General features: G+C 35.2%; 1 protein-coding gene across 1 annotated transcript; it reads right to left on the bottom strand.

Moving 5' to 3' along the window:
• Nucleotides 1–11: 11 nt before the first annotated feature.
• Nucleotides 12–18,901, bottom strand: RNL (RNAligase). The gene is made up of 27 exons (XM_023663813.2): nt 18,586–18,901; nt 17,753–18,223; nt 16,104–16,154; nt 15,488–15,570; nt 15,052–15,151; nt 14,682–14,760; nt 13,519–13,642; nt 12,888–12,994; nt 12,400–12,531; nt 12,253–12,317; nt 11,971–12,123; nt 11,546–11,706; nt 11,392–11,423; nt 9,024–9,193; nt 8,385–8,464; nt 6,528–6,593; nt 6,134–6,420; nt 5,207–5,314; nt 4,429–4,526; nt 3,246–3,306; nt 2,351–2,427; nt 2,172–2,243; nt 2,012–2,088; nt 1,638–1,718; nt 1,395–1,497; nt 1,116–1,274; nt 12–628 (listed from the first exon to the last, which is right to left on the bottom strand). The coding sequence occupies exons 1-27, from the start codon at nt 18,781–18,783 to the stop codon at nt 236–238; spliced, it is 3,588 nt and encodes a 1,195-aa protein (XP_023519581.2). The 5' UTR covers nt 18,784–18,901; the 3' UTR covers nt 12–235.
• Nucleotides 18,902–19,538: the final 637 nt, after the last annotated feature.

Here is a 19,538-nt window from a genome sequence, read left to right as displayed (position 1 = left end):
AACAAAAAAAAAAAAAACAAAATAAATTCCATATTATTAAAAAAGAAAAAAACAAAAATTCGACCTGTTTTCGAGTAGATCAAAGTGGGCTGGCTATACAGAAACTTTTGCCATAGAAAAATCCTACAAAACTTCTTATTACCTGTAATCTAAAACCTCAGCAACCAAAATTTTATGCCGTTTATTTCTGATAATCAACCTCTGATAATGCAGAGAAATGGAAGGAGGGAAAAGGCTAAAAGAATTGCACCTTGCCTGATATGACAATGGGAGGGTTCAGTTCCACCAGAGTTGCTTTCCCCTCTGATACTAACTGTGGTAATGTGTTGGCCTCTTTTGCTGCAATCCCTTCTCTTGTCCATAATGTTACATGCGGCCACTCATTTTTCGAAACCACTCTTTCGTCCTCAATGCTGCCAACCCGAGCTTCGAAGGCAGCCATTTTATCTGAGAAAAGTAGGGCTGTCAGCTCAACTGGAACTTCTTTGTTTTCGAAGATGCCGTAGTCAGCTACAGCTTTAATGCCATGGCTTCTTTTGTGTGCGAGTGTGACATGAGCGCTTTTAAGTGTGTAATCCTTGTAGCCTTCTTTAATGAATGCTTCAACCTGAGGGTTTTTGTTGCCCAACTGCACAATAATGTTGGAAAACGTAAGGATACACATAGTGGGACTTGGCTTGTGCATATGATGAAATTACAGATACATAATGGATAAAGGATAACGTGGAAAAATATCGGAGCAGATCACAAATAAAACCGAAAGAGAAGCTAATAACGATCTCGATATTTGAAGATCACGAACAAATTTGTCAGCAGTAAGAAGTAAAAGAATATGTCGAGCTACTATTTTTCCTCCCACGTTATCTTATCCACTATGTTTCAGTCATAGACTATGGAACTTGCAAGATGTTTCGAAGATCGTTTAACGGTCTGTTAGAAGACGGGAGAAGGATTTAGAAGCTAATTTGGCAAACTACACAGAAAAGGAAGGACTATAACCTATCAGCTTAAGTTTTGTTGGGTCTTGAACCAATTTCACTTAAAACCATGTTGAAAAAATATCGATGGGCTACCGGCTGTGGGAGCCAAAGTGGTTCGTATACATGTTCACTTACCGTGTCGAGAGCATCTTGGATGTCCTGAACAGGAAGACTAACAGCAGCATACACTATGGTCGCAGACTTCCTCCTCTCTGTAATAGGGCTTTTATAGTCACCCTTTGAAATCTTCTTTAATTGCTCCAACACATTTTGAACAGCAAACTCAAATGGAACCTGGATAGTAAACATTGATTATTTTATTAACGTTTTCGTCGAAAGACGGTTAATATAGTTTGATACAAACTAAATGGAAGCATGGATAAATCTGAGCTTTTAAAGAGAAGTAAAATGCACCTGAATAGCATTGAGATACTCAGCGTTACCAAACAAAGTTTCTCGCAATTGCTTCTCCCATTTCGCCCATTCTTTCGCGTAAGAACCTTTAGTAGAGTCCGCCCTGCAAAAAAGTTCCAGATTTACATAAGAGGTAGCTGACAAGAAAGCACATTGCAGATCATCTATTAACATTCCTAGGCTAGAAACTTCAAGTCAACAAAGTTCAACAACTAAAAATACTTGAACAAGCTAGCCACCAACCTTCCATGTCTACTAGTATGGAGCTTATACAGACTTAACCCTTCCTCTAAGATAGTCTTCAAATTGTCAGGTAAAGGACTCCTGCAGTCCAAGAACAGCAAAATATTAGATGAACAAACTCAAAAAACGATCTCAATATTTTGCAGAGGGAAAAAAAAAAAAAAAAAAAAAACAGTTAACTTTTCAAATAATAAATTTCGCTCTCGCTCTCGTATGACATTTCTAGGAAACGGGTTGGTTTCTTATGGTATGGATTTGGATCCCCTTCTGAATTTTAATTTGATTAAAAATAATATTTGGAAACGAGAATTGTAGCGCATGGGGAGGGGGAAATAATGAAAAATAAGACCAGTGCTGAGGATCAGTTATTATACCTATCAGATTTCAGCAATGGAATCTTAACCAGAGACCCAAAACGATCGATAAGCTCACCTTCGAACTCTCTACGACTCTGAAAGCATTAGAGAAAAAATGATCAAGATACTAAAAGTGAAACCGAGGATGAAATGGAGGAGCAATGAGAACTGCTCACACCTTGCCCTCATAAAGGTGATAAAACATTAGTAGGACATAGCCTGCATTAGGGGACGCCTTGTCGAGATTTCCCTTCAGAATCACAGATCATTAGTAGAATCATTAGAAAGAGCGTAACCCAATCAATGATGATAAATGAGATACTTTTACAGTTTGAAGTATCAACATAGAGTGCATACTGGATGGTTAACTCTTTGCAGCACACGGAACATGAACACAGCCAGTGCGTCAAGGGAGAAGGGGTTAGAATCAGTTCCTGCACATTCAGCGACAGTAAATGAGAATTCTTCTGTGAAATGTGGAGGGCGAGTAACCAAAATAACAGTTTCCAGTAAAGGCATATATGATGTCAAGAGGCACAATACCCTTTATCAACACAACATTTGCAACAGAATCAACATACAACAAAATTTTGAACATAAACTCCTCAATGCCATGAAAAATCACTATTGGAAGAGACAATGAGAAGGAAGCTAGAGACAATTATATTCACATCAGTCATGCTCTCCATAATTTCCTTCTATTACCTTAGCATAATTGGGTATAGCAGCCTCAGATTTAAGAAAAGCCAACCCTTAAGGTATCACTAGTTTTCTCATTAGTTTCTCTCTCCAAGGTCTACTTCCCCATGTTTTATACTCCACAACAAAGCATTTTCGAACAGCATTTCTGATCTCGTTCCGTCATACCACAGCATATTTTTATTTTTGTAGTTTAGACGTCTACAGAATTTAGTAGGAAGTCCTCAAAAAGCATGCAGAACTGTCCAAGATGCTGGAAACATATTAAACCAGAACCAGCAACGCCAAATCATTTCTCAGTTCTCCTCACAAGTTCAAATTCAATTGTCTGAATTGTATGCAGGTTTAAAAGCAACTTTTTTCAAAAGGCATCCCCATATTTTTTTTGAGGAAACTTTTGATTTCATTGGTGAGTGAAAAAAGGCATCACAATATTAGTATAGTCCATGAACTTTCTGTTGATAAAGCAAGTTTCGTGCAATTAAAGAAATAACTTCTCTAGACATATCACGAGACAAGGAACTAAACGTTATAAGCATCCAATGATTATAACCTTCAGAATCAGGTATAACTGGAACTGCAGAGGCTCTTGTGCGATGGCACATATCTTCAATCTGCACAAAAGCAGTTTCTTATAAGGAGTTTAATAAAAACGTACACACAGTTCAAAAACAGAACATCCTCAAAAACTAACACGGCCTTTTGGCCTCTCCCATCACAAAATAGATGGGTCTCTTTTTGTAAATAGGCTTAATAGAAAATAGTCATCTATTTTATAAGAAATACAAAATATAGCAGAAAGTAAGACGTTCGTTCGATCATGATTTTTCGGGATTGACATATCCTGTGTTTAGACGATCAATACTTTAAGAAACAAGAGTAACAAATATATTTAAAATGTCAAAATGAAAAAAAATTTCTAATGAAGTTGAAACATATGCTAATATCAATCAATTGGATAGCTTTTTTTTCAACTCCTTTAACCAAAAGTGATTTTTAGTTATAATAAAAGTGGCCTATCTATGAAATTTCTGAACTAGATTCAATTTTCCTATTCCAAGGTGCAGATTGATTGGAAGAACTAAGGTCCGTCAGGTTGAAGATATGACAAAAATGGCCTTATCAAGTTCATCCAGAAGCTGGAAATACAAAATGGGTATAGCATCAATAGTCATATTGTATAAATATTTGAGCTAGCATCAAATCGACTATAAATAATTTTGAAATGCAATATGCTGATACAGTGGTCCATGGACATACACCAAAGAGGCTCTATGAATAAATTGGACCCGTCCAAGATATAATATCAAATACCAAATTTCATTTCACCTTTAATTTCTATCTTCGGAATGAAACAATGCTTACATAAAACCGAAAAGCAAATTCAAGGGACAGAAGGATTAAGACGACAAGAACAGAACCAAAGAATATCCTCCGACGTCAAAATCAAATGCTATCACCACGAGTTCCAATGATACATCTAAAAGGCATATTAGAAGGAACTTAAGTATTACAAGCCGCAACTAGAAGACTCTAAGGACTCTGTTTACTTTCTGGAATTTTCTTTTAATAATCTGTAGTCCCATTTCCAAATAAAAAGTTGATAATAGAGATAGAGACAACGCTAAAATAAATTATTTGATGAAGAAGCTAGCAACATTCACTTTATTTTATATTCCTCCCGCTTTGTTCACTGGATCGATGTTTACTATTTAGAGTAAAGAACGAGAACATACTTGTCTCCACACTTCTTCATTTGGTGCGTTTTTGTCTGCAAGCATTATGGAGTATGGTTTTCTCTTACGCTCATCAGCAACCTTCTGCCAATATCTTCCTGTATATATTTAATATATAAGAAACAAGTTGATTGCTATTATATGCCTAGCACTCTTAACCAAGAATTTTGGGAATTAAAACAATGCAATCTCAAGACACAGTTGCATTCTTCCGAATCCAAAAGCCTATATTTCTCACTAGCTTCGAGAAGGAAAAGAAAGCTTAGAATGGCAAAGCAATTAGGAAGTTAGAATGAACTACAAATTAGCCTCTTGAGGAGGCCAAAAAACCTAACCCTGGAACCTGTGGCCTATACATTTCTCTCCTGATAAGAAAAAACCTCAAACCTCCAGAGTCTAAACAAGTTATCTTATCAGTTTATTTTTTTACTGTTTCCAGGTAACAAAAAATCAAGATGTAAAAATATATCAAACTCATGAAAGATAAAATAGAAAACCTACTGAAAAAATCCATCCATCTCTTCTAACTCTTCATTTAAGCCCAGATAACCAATTTTGTTTTTGAAAATATTGCTTGTTGCCACACAACTTTTGGTCAGTTTTGCACCTTTAAAAACACATTTGAATTCTAAACAAAACTTCAGAATCAAGTTTTTAAAAACTACTTTGTTTAGTTTTAAAAAATTGGCTTGGAACCCTAACCAAGAGGCAAACAAAGAGGCAACATCTGAAATCTCTAGCTTAAAATCATAGAAGAGTCAAGAAATTCATCTATTACCTTTAATCAGGTCACCCATTAGAGTATTGACCGGTCGGTCATCTCCAAGTGCTCCCGGGGCATTAAGTATCTCTCTGCAAAGAGCAGACTTTGCACAGCCTGGGATTCCTATAAATTGAAGTTCAAAGCAACGTATAAAAGTGAATTATAAAAAATCTATTAACCAGAGAATTTGGTTAAACCACAAAAAATGCTACATAATACATTAGAGAAGATCTATGTATTTCATGAACTGTACCAAGCTAAAGTTAATTGAAAGCGACAACAATATAATGCATTTGAGGGCCACTCAAGATAAAAAATTACAGCATCTTGTAAGAGTCAAAATGCAAGAGCAATAGCTGCTAAAGAATTTCCACATTAAAACAATAAATACATTTGTAAACCTCAATGTGATAGTGTCAACTGAAAATATGTAGCTTTATAATTGAAGGATGTGGGAAACTGACAACCAACAATAAACGTGTTCTTTTAGCTCAAACTGCATTCAACCTATACTTTAATGTCTTGACTTGAATAAATTAAATATAAGGGGTAGAATAGTTTCTCTTAGTTCTTTTACCACAATTAAAAGTACTAGAAAGCATACCCATACCATTGTTACATGCTTCAGAAAAGGACAAACACAAATTCAAATGCCAATGGGCATGGGCATGGCTACAAGAAGAACTAAGTTCAGGTAGCCTTCTCAAAAGAGAAATTAAAGGAATCCAAAATATGACAAAAATACATGGTCACGTACACACACACACACACACACATATGCATATATACACATATATATAAAGGAAGTATGAAGTTCCTCCACCAAGATAATCCATAATCCTAACCTAGATAATGGAATTTGGACATGAAAAAACTTGACCACAAAAATCTTTAGAACATTTGGAAATAAACAAGGCCTGACCAATTAGCAAATACAAGTACCTGGAAAAAACACAATTAAGCCCTCTGCTTTTGGCACAACATCCTTCCTAGAGAGCATAGGACTTGATGGTGCTGCGTCCTCTTTCTGAAGATCACCCTCTTCGTCCATTCCTTCCTCGACAACAGCCAAGAAGTCTTCTGCTCTAACTAGATTTCCAGCAGATCCGATAAGAGCCTGATTCTGAGGACTGCGCTTAGCATACTGTTCAAGAAAAGGTTCGGCTTCACTAAGATAGATAGACGATGACAGTTGTTTATTCCCGTACTTCCTCCTCAAGTATACAGCCCTATCATGTTAAAAGTATATCATCAACTTCATTATTTTTTCCTGCAAAGTACCTACAATTCTAGTGGAACAAGAAAACAGCCCAACAATCAATAATTATATACTTACCACTCGTCAAGCATCTTGCTGAGCTCCCTTTGTTTTCCAAATGATGTACCCCACAACTTCATTTGCCTACATTTTTAAAATAAAGATAGATATGCTTCACTTTAATAGCAGGATGAATACAAATAATATAGATTTTCTAAAACAAAAATATAGGCAAAAATCTCATTGATGAATAGAATACAGAAGAGAAAAACAACACACCCTCATTGTAATACTAGTGTAATAATGAGTGTTTACACAAAATACAGTAATACACTCCGAGAAATTCTAAGCCCCTTTCAACATTTTTATAGTCTTACTATTAATTTCAATTTAAATTTCTCAAATATAAGCACAAAAAATTGAAGGAAGAATTGGGAAAAGTTCTACAAGAGGATTGTCACTGATTAGTGCATGAACGAAAATTTTATTTGCTTCATCCCCAAGACTGAGAGTGCAAGGAGAATCAAGGATTTTAGACTTATTAACCTTACCATAATCCTTTATAAGATCACTGTAAGCTTCTGGCCCCGAATGATTTAGGAAAGTTCTCCATAGTATTCTTGGAATATCAAGGAGACTCCATAGTACGGAAAAAAATTATGGATGAAATCCTCATTTAGAACATGAATATTGAAGATTATAGGAACCTGAAGTTGGAGGGTCTTATATTTAAGATTGAGTCCAAGAAAGCGATGGTTAATAGATTGGATTTTTTTTTTGGGATGTATTGTTGTGGAAGAAAAGGCTTTGGGTAGAAATGAAGATCTTGGATGTGGAATTGCCTTCAAACCACGAACCTTCTCCATTTTGAACAATAGTAAACCTAAAGAGCGGATCTATGCCACAGAGGGGTGAGAGACAAGGAAACCTCCCGTTCCCCCTTCTCTTCCTAGTAGTAGTCAATGTCCATAGCAAGATGGTGTCAATTGAAATGGATAAGGGTTGACAAGGACCCTCAGGTAGGACGAGAGAGAATTCATCCATCCCATCTCTAATTTGCTGATGACATGATATTTAATTTTATGTTAGCAACTTTTGAGATCATTTCAGGGCTTAAAATAAACAGGGATAAGAGTTCTCTGGTAAAACTGTATGGCTTCTAAAATTGAGAGGTAGGCTTTCTTGGTGAGTTTTTAACAATCAGGATCTTCCTAGGTGAAATAGTCCTCACCGTTCTACTCCGTCTTTAGTAATTTTGTACCTCCTTTTCCTTTTCAGTTAACACAACTAGCTTGTATCCCAAAAATAAAAACTAAAAACAATTGGTAACATTCAGCATAGTCTTGTTAAATACAGTCTTGAAAAATATCGTTCCATGATTCCTTTGTAACATTCAGCATTTATCAAAATAATTCTCTAGTTGGACTACTTGATTATTGAGGATTTCTCAAGAAGCATCTTTTTTCTCGTATAAACTCAAGGATCTCCAACGTTCTTCAAGATTGCAAGTCCGTTAGATTATTTCTTATCTGTTACTTCATGATTGCGTTTGTGTGGTTGAAGGTGGAGGTTTTCTTTTTACTCCCAAAAAAGAATCTTTTACTTTGTTCAAAATAATTTTCATTTAGAACTTTTTTAAAAGGAGCCACCACAAGATAGAAGTTCAAAGAGGAGAATGAGCAAGATGTACTTGCACAAGAGACTCATACTTAAAAATGACAAATAAAAGAACTCCAGCAGTTAGATTTCCGTGTTTGGTGTTTGTAATGTTGCGTATTTTAACCGAGTGCAGGAGTGAAGGGAAGTAACCCCATTGCACTTGCACCATGAATAAGATTATTAGTCTACAATTTCCGTCTCAACTATAGATTCATTTTCTCAATTTGCGAGTAAACAATATGGCATGCCCATCTTCATCTAATCAATTGATCATACCTCAAGTAATAGGCCTTGTATGCAGATGAACCTTCTTTGAAGAGAATTGACAAACCATTACGAATCAAAAAAGTCCGCAACTACGAGAAAATATTAAGAGTTCAGACAAATTAATAAAATAATTTGTTAATAGCAATCACAACAGAAAGTTCACCTGAACAATTCTTTTTTTAATCCGGTAACCACATTCACACAATTCTTAACCTAAACCCGACATGTGATACTCAGAAACTTGTTAATTTAATACCTCAGATTTCAGACCTCAGGATTCTAGATTAAATCATAAAGCTCTGTGAAGACTATACTCAACTAAAATTAGCATTAATACATCAGTAAAAGAAAAGAAAAGCCCTCAAGCATTAATCGACTAGAGGCTCGTGATGTTTACACCATGACCCAAATAAAAGAGGATTGCACCAATGGCTAATATCTACTGAACAGAAATATTATTTTCCAAAATTTAGAAAAAAAAAAAAAAGAAGAAAAGAATCATGTTGTGAACAATAAAACTGGCCCAATGAACCTGGAAGGTACAAAAGAATAAGAACCGACAAGTACGTCCTGCCCTAGTATGAGGTAAATTATTTCCTTCTTATACTTTTACAATAACTTAAACTAGACAAGTTGAAGAAAAATTACCTTATATGTAAGAAATTTCAGTTTTATCATCAGATTTGCATCTTCATCAGCAAATCCATCTCTTCCCACGGTCCCATTGCCTTCAGTCTCCATCAAATTGTTTTTACTCTTCACTATCTCAGCAGCCTTCTCCTTGTTTTCTTTGAATAAATTAATGTCAACAAAAAAACCTGGGAACACGTGAAACTGTGAGCAAAAGTCTTTTATACAGTTTAGAAGAGAGTTGAATAGTTTGATATAGCATATTCTACTTAGTTCTTCTTCTTCTTATTATTATTCTTCGTTTTCCTTTTCTTCTTAAATAAACAAATTTTTACTAAAGAGGATGAAGATGTTACAATCTTGAAGCTAGCTTGGAGGGTTTACAACGTGCAAATGTGGAAAAGAGGAAATTAGAAAAGACTTATGACAGCATTGTGATCTTGTACAATTCACGACCTCAAAGGTTTAAAGACATGCTTGCCGTTCCCATGATGGGGGGGTGAAGTTTTGTAACATCACTTTTGACATGTGAAACCACCATGTCTTTAAACCTCGGGGGCATTCGTAAAGGCTATCTTGAATGTGCCTCAAGTTCTATCAGCAGGGCGGAAAAGCTTTGAGGCCTGTGTCAGGGTTCATATGCCACCATCTCCACTCATCTGATATCAATAGAAATCCGGGAGGATTTGATTATCCTTCTATTCACTTCCTTTAATATTGTTTCTTAGATCAACACAACCTCCAGATTTAGTTTTCTCGACTATCAATTTCTTCCCTAAATAACCAAGACCCTAGTGTTCTAAGACAACCTTAACAAAACTCTCTTCCCCACCTCCATGGACTCTACTTTTAATCCTCACATAAATAGCATCAGAAATTAAGTTAAACTCCTTAAACCCTTTTGAGCTTTAAACTTTTCTAACTTATATTCTTTCTCCTCCCACTGGGAATGGCTGTAATGTAGACACCTCTCAAATATTCAATGAGAACACACCATAGAGATTCATTAAATCTGATCACTCCAACTGGTTCAATCCAGACTGGGTGTCTTACTTGTGAACCAACATTCTTTTTCAGAGAATGGAGGTGTTAAGAACTCTAGTATACACATTCTCAAGCATCCGCTTGCCACTCAATCTAAATCTACGAGAAGTCCGAACAATATCCTTACTAAACTCAATAAAATATTAATTAATTAGAAGTTGTTTCTTGTTCAACATCTTTACTCATCAGTTTCGTTTCATCTATTAGTGAGAAGTTGTTTCTTGTCAACAGAATTAATTAATTAGGAACAGCTAACTGGAAGTTGAAGAAAAACATATTAAGTTTGGGTTTTAATTTTCAATGTTGGCAATAGCAATCATATCAACTTATGGATTAGATATTTGGCTTGGTGAGTCTCCTTTAATGATTAGATTCCCTCGTATTTTCAGGGTGGTTTCAAATCATTCTTGTTCTGCTGTTGGGATAGCTGTCATCATAGTTGGCAACTATTGGCTGGAAAAAAATTAAAAAGATGATGAGATTGGGGAGTTCAGCTCACTTTCAATTCAATTCAACCCTTAAACAAAACCAAAAAAATAAAAAGAAGTATGGAAGATTAATTCTATATGGTGTTGGTAAATTTAATCTTCTACCAATACTTCAACAACACTCTTTCCGTGGTTGGCTTAAAAATTTGCATAACACAAACAAATGGTTATCAATAATAATGGATAAGAAAATGACATTACAATGATTCCAAGAAAGCACCCCTTGCTCTTATGTTATGTTAAATCAACTGTGTGATGGTTTAAGACAAATATAATCTTTTATGAACACTTTTAACAGTAACAATTGGTGAGCCTTTTGTGGCATGACAAATATCTATTTAGCAGATTTGTTTCGTAAAACCATTTTTGAATTTCATTAATGTCGTACATAAATAAGTCTCTTTTATGAACCTTTCAATTTTGTTTCGACTCGTCGTGAGTTATAAAATTTCAGATCTAATAGAGACCTATTACTATTAGACACAAAATTGAGAGATTTATTTGACGTTTTTTAAAGTTCAAGAAGATGTAAGGTATAACCCTAAAAGTTCAAGTTTAGTCATCTTTATATTTCTTTCTGTTACTTAATTTCCTTTTGTCCAACACTGGGAGTCTTTTTCTTCTTGATCTTTCTAGAAAGTTTCAACCATGAAGGAAATTTTGTTTGAGTTCAATTTTTTTTCTGTTAAAACAAGATATCAACTAATAAGAAACAAAACACACCAGAGTCCAACATCAGAATTATGAATCATAATCATCATGTACAAAAGTGTAAAGAGAATGCTTAAGATACTTTGAATCGAAGTAGTTGAAATAAAGATAAGGAATTCACAGTATGAAAGGTTAGCTATTACCTCGATACAATGGCCACAACCCTGGCTTGTGCCTGAAACATGTTCAACACATTTGACACCATTAATAAAAACATGACAGTAGCTCAACGATACCAATAGGAACAATTATTTTGAACACTGCAACTGAGAATAGAGTGAAAGTCCCAAGCAGTACCTCATTTCTTTTTGATATCGCCGAAAAGCAGAGTCACTTTGAACATGAATGACCATTTTATAGAAAAGGTTGTCATTTGATATGGAACCAATTTTGTGAAAGTTATGATAGCATTTGAAGGCAGCTGGAAGACGCCTTTCTCTCATTAGACGAACCATTTCCTGGATAGATTTGAATTACTTCAAGATCAATTCATATCGAGTAAAGTGAAATGCTCACAAATAAGGTAACTAGTATGACCAACAAAATCAATGATAAAAACAGAGGAAGGGGTTTAAAAGGAATTTAAAAATAACCAACACGTGAAACATTGGTAGGGAAATTGGTTCTCAAGTCTGGAGAAGATGAATCACTATTTGTTTTAAGAGAAAACACAAATACAGATAAAAGTTCATTGTCCTGACATGAAGTAACGATTATCTAACCTGTAATTTGGAGGTGGAAAAATCAGCTGGCTTGGCTTGTAAGAATTTTGATACAACAGATCTGTCTGCATTTCTTGAGTGGGAATCACCATACCAGTCTGAATGATCAGGGCAAAAAGCACTACCCACGTTTTGAAGAAGTGCTTTTATTTGCTGCAGTTGTATTTTACAGAAGCAGAGATGAGAATAAAAATGTGATTCTTAATAGATGAAAATCATTCCATTTCTGTTCCAAAAAAACGCGCAAAACCATCATATTTCATGCCAAGGAATTTCTATTACCTGTTTTTCATCTGACCTATTTGCAGCACAAATTTCCCTCAGGCTTGGTCCCAAATCAAGTCCACCTAAACAAAACAGGGTATACAAACAAAATTAAGGGTGCCAATGGAGAAGGATTAAAAGTAAATAACGGCACCAACACCGTACCTCCTTCGTTATATGGCAGAGCAGGAAATTCTTCCAATACTTTCTCCATGTGTTTTGAACTCTCATGGCTCACCATACGAGCCACAAGACCCTCAAGAATTTCACCCTGCACTTTTATATGATCTTTTGAGCCTGCACACCAATTCCAGTTGACAACCATTATAAACTTTTCAACTCATAACAAAGAGTGAGCAAACACTGCACGAATTATAATTTATAAACACACAAAAAAGTAAGAAAACCTTAGTATAAGTTCATGGCTGCAAGTCATGGAAGAATAGAACAGACGTAAATCAAAGAGACCTATCCATTGAACAATCCATTCAATGGATAGCATACTAACTTTGACAAAGGTCTCAAAAAAAACAAAGGTCTCAAAAGAGAACAAAGGTAACAGGGTATATAGGAATACAAATTTGAAAAGGACAGCATGCAGCTGATAAATGTACTGGCTACAAATTAAAGTTTAAGCTGACAAATAAAAATACCTGGTACAGATATTTCTGCAACTTCATCAAGAGCCTTACATACTGTTGTAGCAGTTCCTTCTTCACATAGGGCATCAAAGGAAGCAAAAAAAGATGTCACTGATTTCCTTCAATGGTTAGAAAAGAAAAGGATCAGGCGCCAGAAGAGAGTTGTTTTATGTAACAAACAGTAAGTAGACACTACAAGGTTTAAAAAGAAAAAAAAAAAGTAAAATTCACACTCTATTCAAATTAGAACATCCGAGTTTAAAACAAAAATCACTTGAGCACTGAAGACATATAATCAAAACCAAAGCTGCATGAAACTAAACAAAAGTAGAGAACTAGCGCATGCAAGAAACACTTGGAACCCTGGATGATATACACATCTAATAAAGCACAGCAACTGTCAAAATCTGAGAAGCATTGGACGTTGGCAAGTTCAGCAACTGTGAAGATATCATAACTTTTTTTTGGGACATAATCCCTTAATTCAATTTTCCATGTCATGCAAAACATTAGAAATTACTTTTATTAAAAAAACAAATTGTCTTCAAACAAAAAAATGGGATTGTAAATGAGACGTCGAAACCGACTCTGAAAAAGAAAATTGTTCATACCAAGTAAATTAAATGAAATTATGGACCATCACCTGCTTGAGAATAACCAAACATGATTGGTTGGTAAGCGCCACTTTCTACAAAAAGCTATTATTTCTGAAGTTGAATAGAACTTTGGCTTTCCGTTGCCCAGTTCTGTAACTGCTGTAACTACCACTGCACGAAATGAAAGAGTGCATTGCTTAAAACCTAATGCAATATACTGACAGAAAACAGCACAACATAAAAATAATAATATTTTCAATAGAAACATAAATGACCAATGTGGAAATAGGTAAATATAAGTTTGATTGGACGGCAGGAAGGATGTCAAGATAATTATTATGTATAACAACTCAAAAATTAATTAGAACAGCTTCATGATTGAAAATCTATAAAAAGGACGCTCAAGTAAGAATTTACTCCAGTTTCAATCAAATCAACAGTCCTAGAAAAGATAATTAAAAAACAAAATTTAAGAAAAAAAAATCTTCAGAAAGAATTTGTGATGTCCCACATTGGTTGGAGAGGAGAACAAACCACAGTTTATCACATTGGTTGGGGAGGAGAACAAACCACAGTTTATCACATTGGTTGGGGAGGAGAACAAACCACAGTTTATAAGGGTGTGGAAATCTTCCCCTAGCAGACGCGTTTTAAATTCTTGAGGGGAAGCCCGAAAGGGAAAGCCCAAAGAGGACAATATCTACTAGCGGTAGATCTGGGTCGTTACAAATCGTATCAGAGCCAGACACCGGACGATGTGCCAGCCTTCTCGCTGTTCCCCGAAGGGGGGTAGACACGAGGCGGTGTGCCAATAAGGACGCTGGCCCCAAAGGGGGGTGGATTTAGAGGCGGTCCCACATCGATTGGAGGAAGGAAAGAGTGCCAGCGAGGACGCTGGGCCCCGAAGGGGGGTGGATTGTGATGTCCCACATTGGTTGGGGGGAGAACAAACCACCATATATAAGGGTGTGGAAACCTTCCCCTGACAGACGCGTTTTAAAGCCTTGAGGGGAAGCCCAAAGAGGACAATATCTACTAGCGGTGGATCTGGGTTGTTACAGAATTCCATCCAGTATCAAAGAGGAAAAATTGATCATACAAATCCTTCCTGCGCTCCCTCTTAATTAAATCAAAAAACAATTAGTTCAAGTTGAAAGTTCTAAATTTAAGACTAAAGACTAATAAATTGCAAGTTGTAAGTTGCTATTACCATAATCCTCTCGTGGTCGCTGGCCATGATCTCCCAGAACGGCAGTTACTAACTCCATTGATATGCACATACGGTTACTCTAAAAGAAGAAAGGTAGCAAGATGGTTAGAGTGCTGCAAGGAAATGTACAATGACAGAAAATATATAAACATGTTAAAGATTCTCATAGCATTTTTTTTTCATGGAAAGCCGTCCTTTGTGGAAAAAATGGAAGAAACAAAAGGACCTACAAAAAGAACCAAACATAGAACTTGTACAATATATACAAAACTGGGGCTCCAATTAACAAGAAAAAAGGCATAAAGAAGGTGCAAGGATCAAGGCTAAAAGCTTTAAATAACAATCATTGTTTTTTTAATGTTAACAATACCTCAAGGAAATCATTGAACTCTGCTTGTTTTTTTGGTGCTACAGATCCCCAAGCCTCTCGAAACATCCTTCCCAGAACAAAGACACCAACAGCAGTGTATCTGAAATGGTATTTTTATTCAGAAAAGCTTAAAAAATGTGGCGAAATAGAAATGGCAACCGTGATAAGTTCCAAAGTTATGAAGTCCAAACTTATGGCATCCTCCTCATCTAATACTAAAAGCTACAAAAGAAATAATAATAATGGCAAATGATATTGTAGGAAGTGTGTGCAGAGCAGTTAACGAGCCTTATTCAAGAAAGAATACCAAAAAAAAAAAATGAGTACCACTTCAAATTCAATTCCATACTGGCTTTATCAAAATGGATTTTAGCAAATCAGCATATCATACTCCCTTCAAAAACAAATTTAAAAGAAAAGACAATTATCGGCATACATATTCCCGAAGCTGTTTTTTGCATATGCTCCGCCCTGATGACCAGCGTACATAAACAAAGACCCAGAGTGTTTTAGTGAAACCTGCAGAAATTTCCAAGTTAAATAACCTAATAACAACTTATAGAATTCAGAACACATTCAATATACTATTACCATGAGAAACAGTAACCAAGCAGTATAAGCAATGAAAATTTTCACGGTAAGATATGAATTTATCATGAAGTAGGAAACGGGATCGTTCCAAAGCGAGAAGAAAACCATATTAACCCTCACAATAATGGAACCACTTTTTTTAGAACTCAAGAACACAGTGGTAAAACCTATAGAACAAATCCTGTTTAGTAAGGTCACAGTATGGACCCACTTTTGCAGTATTAAAGCATAAAGAATCACGAAATGCATTGTCACCAACACAACACCCAAAATTGAATCAACGTCCAAAACAGTTAATGTACTTTTACTTTGAAGCTAAAACACTATCATTAAAGGTTTAAAAAACCAGAATAGGGACTGAATGACATTAAAAGATATGTAGTAACTCCATTATAAATGGAAGATTAAGCACCGTAAACATTATGGTACTCTTGACAAAAAATGCAGGTAAATCTTTATACCTCCAATGTAGCCAAGCCTTTTGATACCATCTCTATCATCCTTGTTCTAATCTGACATAAAAACATACACACATTAAACATATTACCAGGAAACAAATTCTCTAATTATTGACAATGAAATAAATATCTATCTTATAAAAAATAAACAATAACATCTAATCACCTCATTAAAAATTACCCCAGAATAACCATATAAACCGTCCCTTTTTCCGTAATGGAAAATTTCATTAAATATGATGACATGATGCATGTTTCACAAAGACAAAGGTCCAATAGAAGCCAAAAGAAAAGTAGAAGGTTCACAAGATAATTTCCCCATCCATTTATCCATAAAAAAAAAATAAATAAATAAATAAAAAAAGAGAAACCATGCTCTCATTTTTCTGAAAAAAATACAAAAGGGCGAACGAGGGGTAAACTAGATAATCTATTAAAAGCAACCACGCAACTAACTATACAGAAACGGGTTCCAACTCAATCTAATAAGACTTCGCAGGTAATTACAAGATTCCTTGGAAACTGACACCCAAACAGAAGCATTAAAAGTAGCAGTGTGCCAAAGCTTCTCCCAAGATCTCTCCAAATCTCAAAAACTCCGTTGTTTCTCTCAATCCAAAGGCCCCGAAGGCTGCGAACAAACCAACCTCCTACAAAATTGAACCCTTATTGGCATATGCAAAAGGACACCCAAGTGAATGGGAGGTTTACTTGGTCTAATCTCAAGGAATGTAGTAGATTAGATAGGTATCTGAACCCAAACTAACACTGAAGGTCTTGGTAAAAAATTAACAAGTTCACCGCTATAAATCATAACCCAAATCCTCTTCCACACTCTTAGAGAGAGAACCAATGCAACCCCAATATACAGAATGAAAGCCTCAGGACGCAGTCCAGGGTGTTCACTCTCCCAACCTATAATTTTATACACAAGCAGTTTATTGCAAAGGATTCCCCCAGAAATCCATATAAAATCAATTTTCACCTTGGATGGTGGAACCAGTTGTAAGCAAAGTTTATTTGCTAATTAAAATCACCATTTTATTAATTTTTCTTATAAGCTTTGGTGCAAATTCTTTTTCAACCTGATGCAGTTTCGACTTATTGCATACACTTGGATCGTTAAGAGGTTTTTAGGGGTGGTAGAAAGAGAAGGTTTTAGTAATTTCGCACGGGCAACAATATGTGTTAGATTAGAGGAACAAAAGTCTTTGATGACAGGAGTAAAGATGTTGAATATTGAACTAAATCACTAAAAAAGAAGAAGAAGAAGAATTGTTTGGAATGGAGTTCAGACTTTTATATACCTTCCTCATGAAAACGTTAGTTTTTAAAATTTTTGGTATTCCTCTGGCCTCCTTACATACTGGAATGGAGTCCCTCTGGCCTTCTCTTCTTTAATTATTAGATCTTATGGGGTTTTTTCTTTCTAAATGTAGTTAACAAGAAAATGCGGAAGTTACAACAAAACTCGGCCGATGACCCAAAGAATGCACCTAGAAAAACACATACCCAAACAAGCCAATGACATGGTGAATGGGAAAACCATCTTCGAGGTAGAATAATGACAATCTAACAAACGAGCTAAATATACATAATTAAGTGTAATAAAGAAAAACCAGAGTCCCAAGTGTAACTTGAAAAAGAAATACCTCCTGATCCGACTTCTCGTTCTCAAATTTAGGGTAGAATGTAGCTCTTATTTGTGCCTGTGTGTATGCCGAATTATCCACAGTAAACTGTTCAATCTGATTGCCCTTAAGTAATTGAGTCAAGGCAATGGCGCTGCTATTTGCAGCAATTTCAGCATTACTACCCTTGTTTTCAATAGATGTTCCAACGGCAGGTGCCTTTTCACCTTCAACCACTGCAGCCCCACTGGTTGTTCCATAAGCTTTTGGTTTCCAAATTGCTCTATGACCAAGCCCAGGGGTGGCCAGGTTTGTAGGCTGGGCATTTCCAAACTGCACACTAGTAATAGGAATATGCGGTTGATTACTCTCAGTAACCCTCAAATTACTGAGTGCATTAGTTACAACTTCAGAAGCAGCCTCTGACTCTGTAGAAATTCCTTCAACCTTTGCCTTCTCTTTCCACTTCTGCTCTCTACGACCACCCCTTCGCTGCAAATCAAGATCAAACTTAACAACGACAATCCAAACATAAAATTCTAATTCCAGATTCCTTGAGACAAACAAATAAACAGAACAGAAAAAACTACCAATTACCATGGATGAATCCTTTTGCATGCGGATTGTAATAACACTAATTATTATAAATTCCACTAAAACCATAAAACGTATAACAAATAACAAATTCTCAAAACAGATTATACCAAATTCAAAACGAGATGATAGTGATTAACAAAAGATGATCGTGATTAGCAAAAGCATCAACAAAAACAAACAAGATAACCAGATACAAAAATCGAGAGGAAGAATTCATAGCATTCCAACCATGGCAAACAAAATTCAGAAATGGGTACCTGATTGTAAGGCATCATGAATGGAGAATCCCAAAAAACCGAAAAAGGGAAGGAGATTGAGGCTGAAGGAGGTAAAATACAGTGGGAAAGAGAGCAGGGAATGAAGAGAAAGGCCCTGTAATGTAAGGTGGAAGAGGAAGAGAAACGAGGGAGAGGAGGAAGAGTTATAGCACGGAAAATCCTGTGCGGCGCCGACATTCAAGTGCAAGGGCTCTGCAACTGATCAATATATGAATATGGTTATAGAGAGAGAAAGACGAGGAGGGTCAGGCGAATTCTGAGCAGCGAATAGTCCACACCTCTCCTTCGCGCTAAACCATGGTGTAGATGAGAAAAGCAGTTTGATTGTATATATTGAATATTATATTTAATATAAAGTTAATTCAATATATTATGAGTTTGATTATTATATTTAATATAAAGTTAATTCAATATATTATGAGTTTGATTGTATATATTGATTATTATATTTAATATAAAGTTAATTCAATATATTATGATATGAGTTTGATTGTATATATTGAATATTATATTTAATATAAAGTTAATTCAATATATTATGATATGAGTTTGATTGTATATATTGAATATTATATTTAATATAAAGTTAATTCAATATATTATTCAAAAAATAATATATATATATATATATATATATATATTATAAAAATTAGGAATATTAAGTCGATAATTAAAAAAAAAAAAAAAATTCTTTAGTTAGGTTAGTTTCCCATATTTTTTTTAGATTTAGTTGTTACTTTTATTAAAATTAAAATTTAATTTTGTTAACTTAGGTATCATAATGACGTTGCGTAAAAAAACATAAAGAATCTCAAAATATTTATTATACATTATTTGAATTAAGACGGTGAACACTCCAAATCAAATACTTCATGTTAATTAAGACTAGTGAACACTCCAAATCAAATACATTATTTTAATTAAGACAAGTG

Source organism: Cucurbita pepo, chromosome 20 (genome assembly GCF_057944985.1).
Source record: "Cucurbita pepo subsp. pepo isolate OVF chromosome 20, ASM5794498v1, whole genome shotgun sequence".
In the NCBI taxonomy this organism is placed as follows: Eukaryota; Viridiplantae; Streptophyta; class Magnoliopsida; order Cucurbitales; family Cucurbitaceae; genus Cucurbita; species Cucurbita pepo.
The sequence above is the reverse complement of the archived record's forward strand: the minus strand, read 5'-3'. Positions and strand labels throughout refer to the sequence as shown.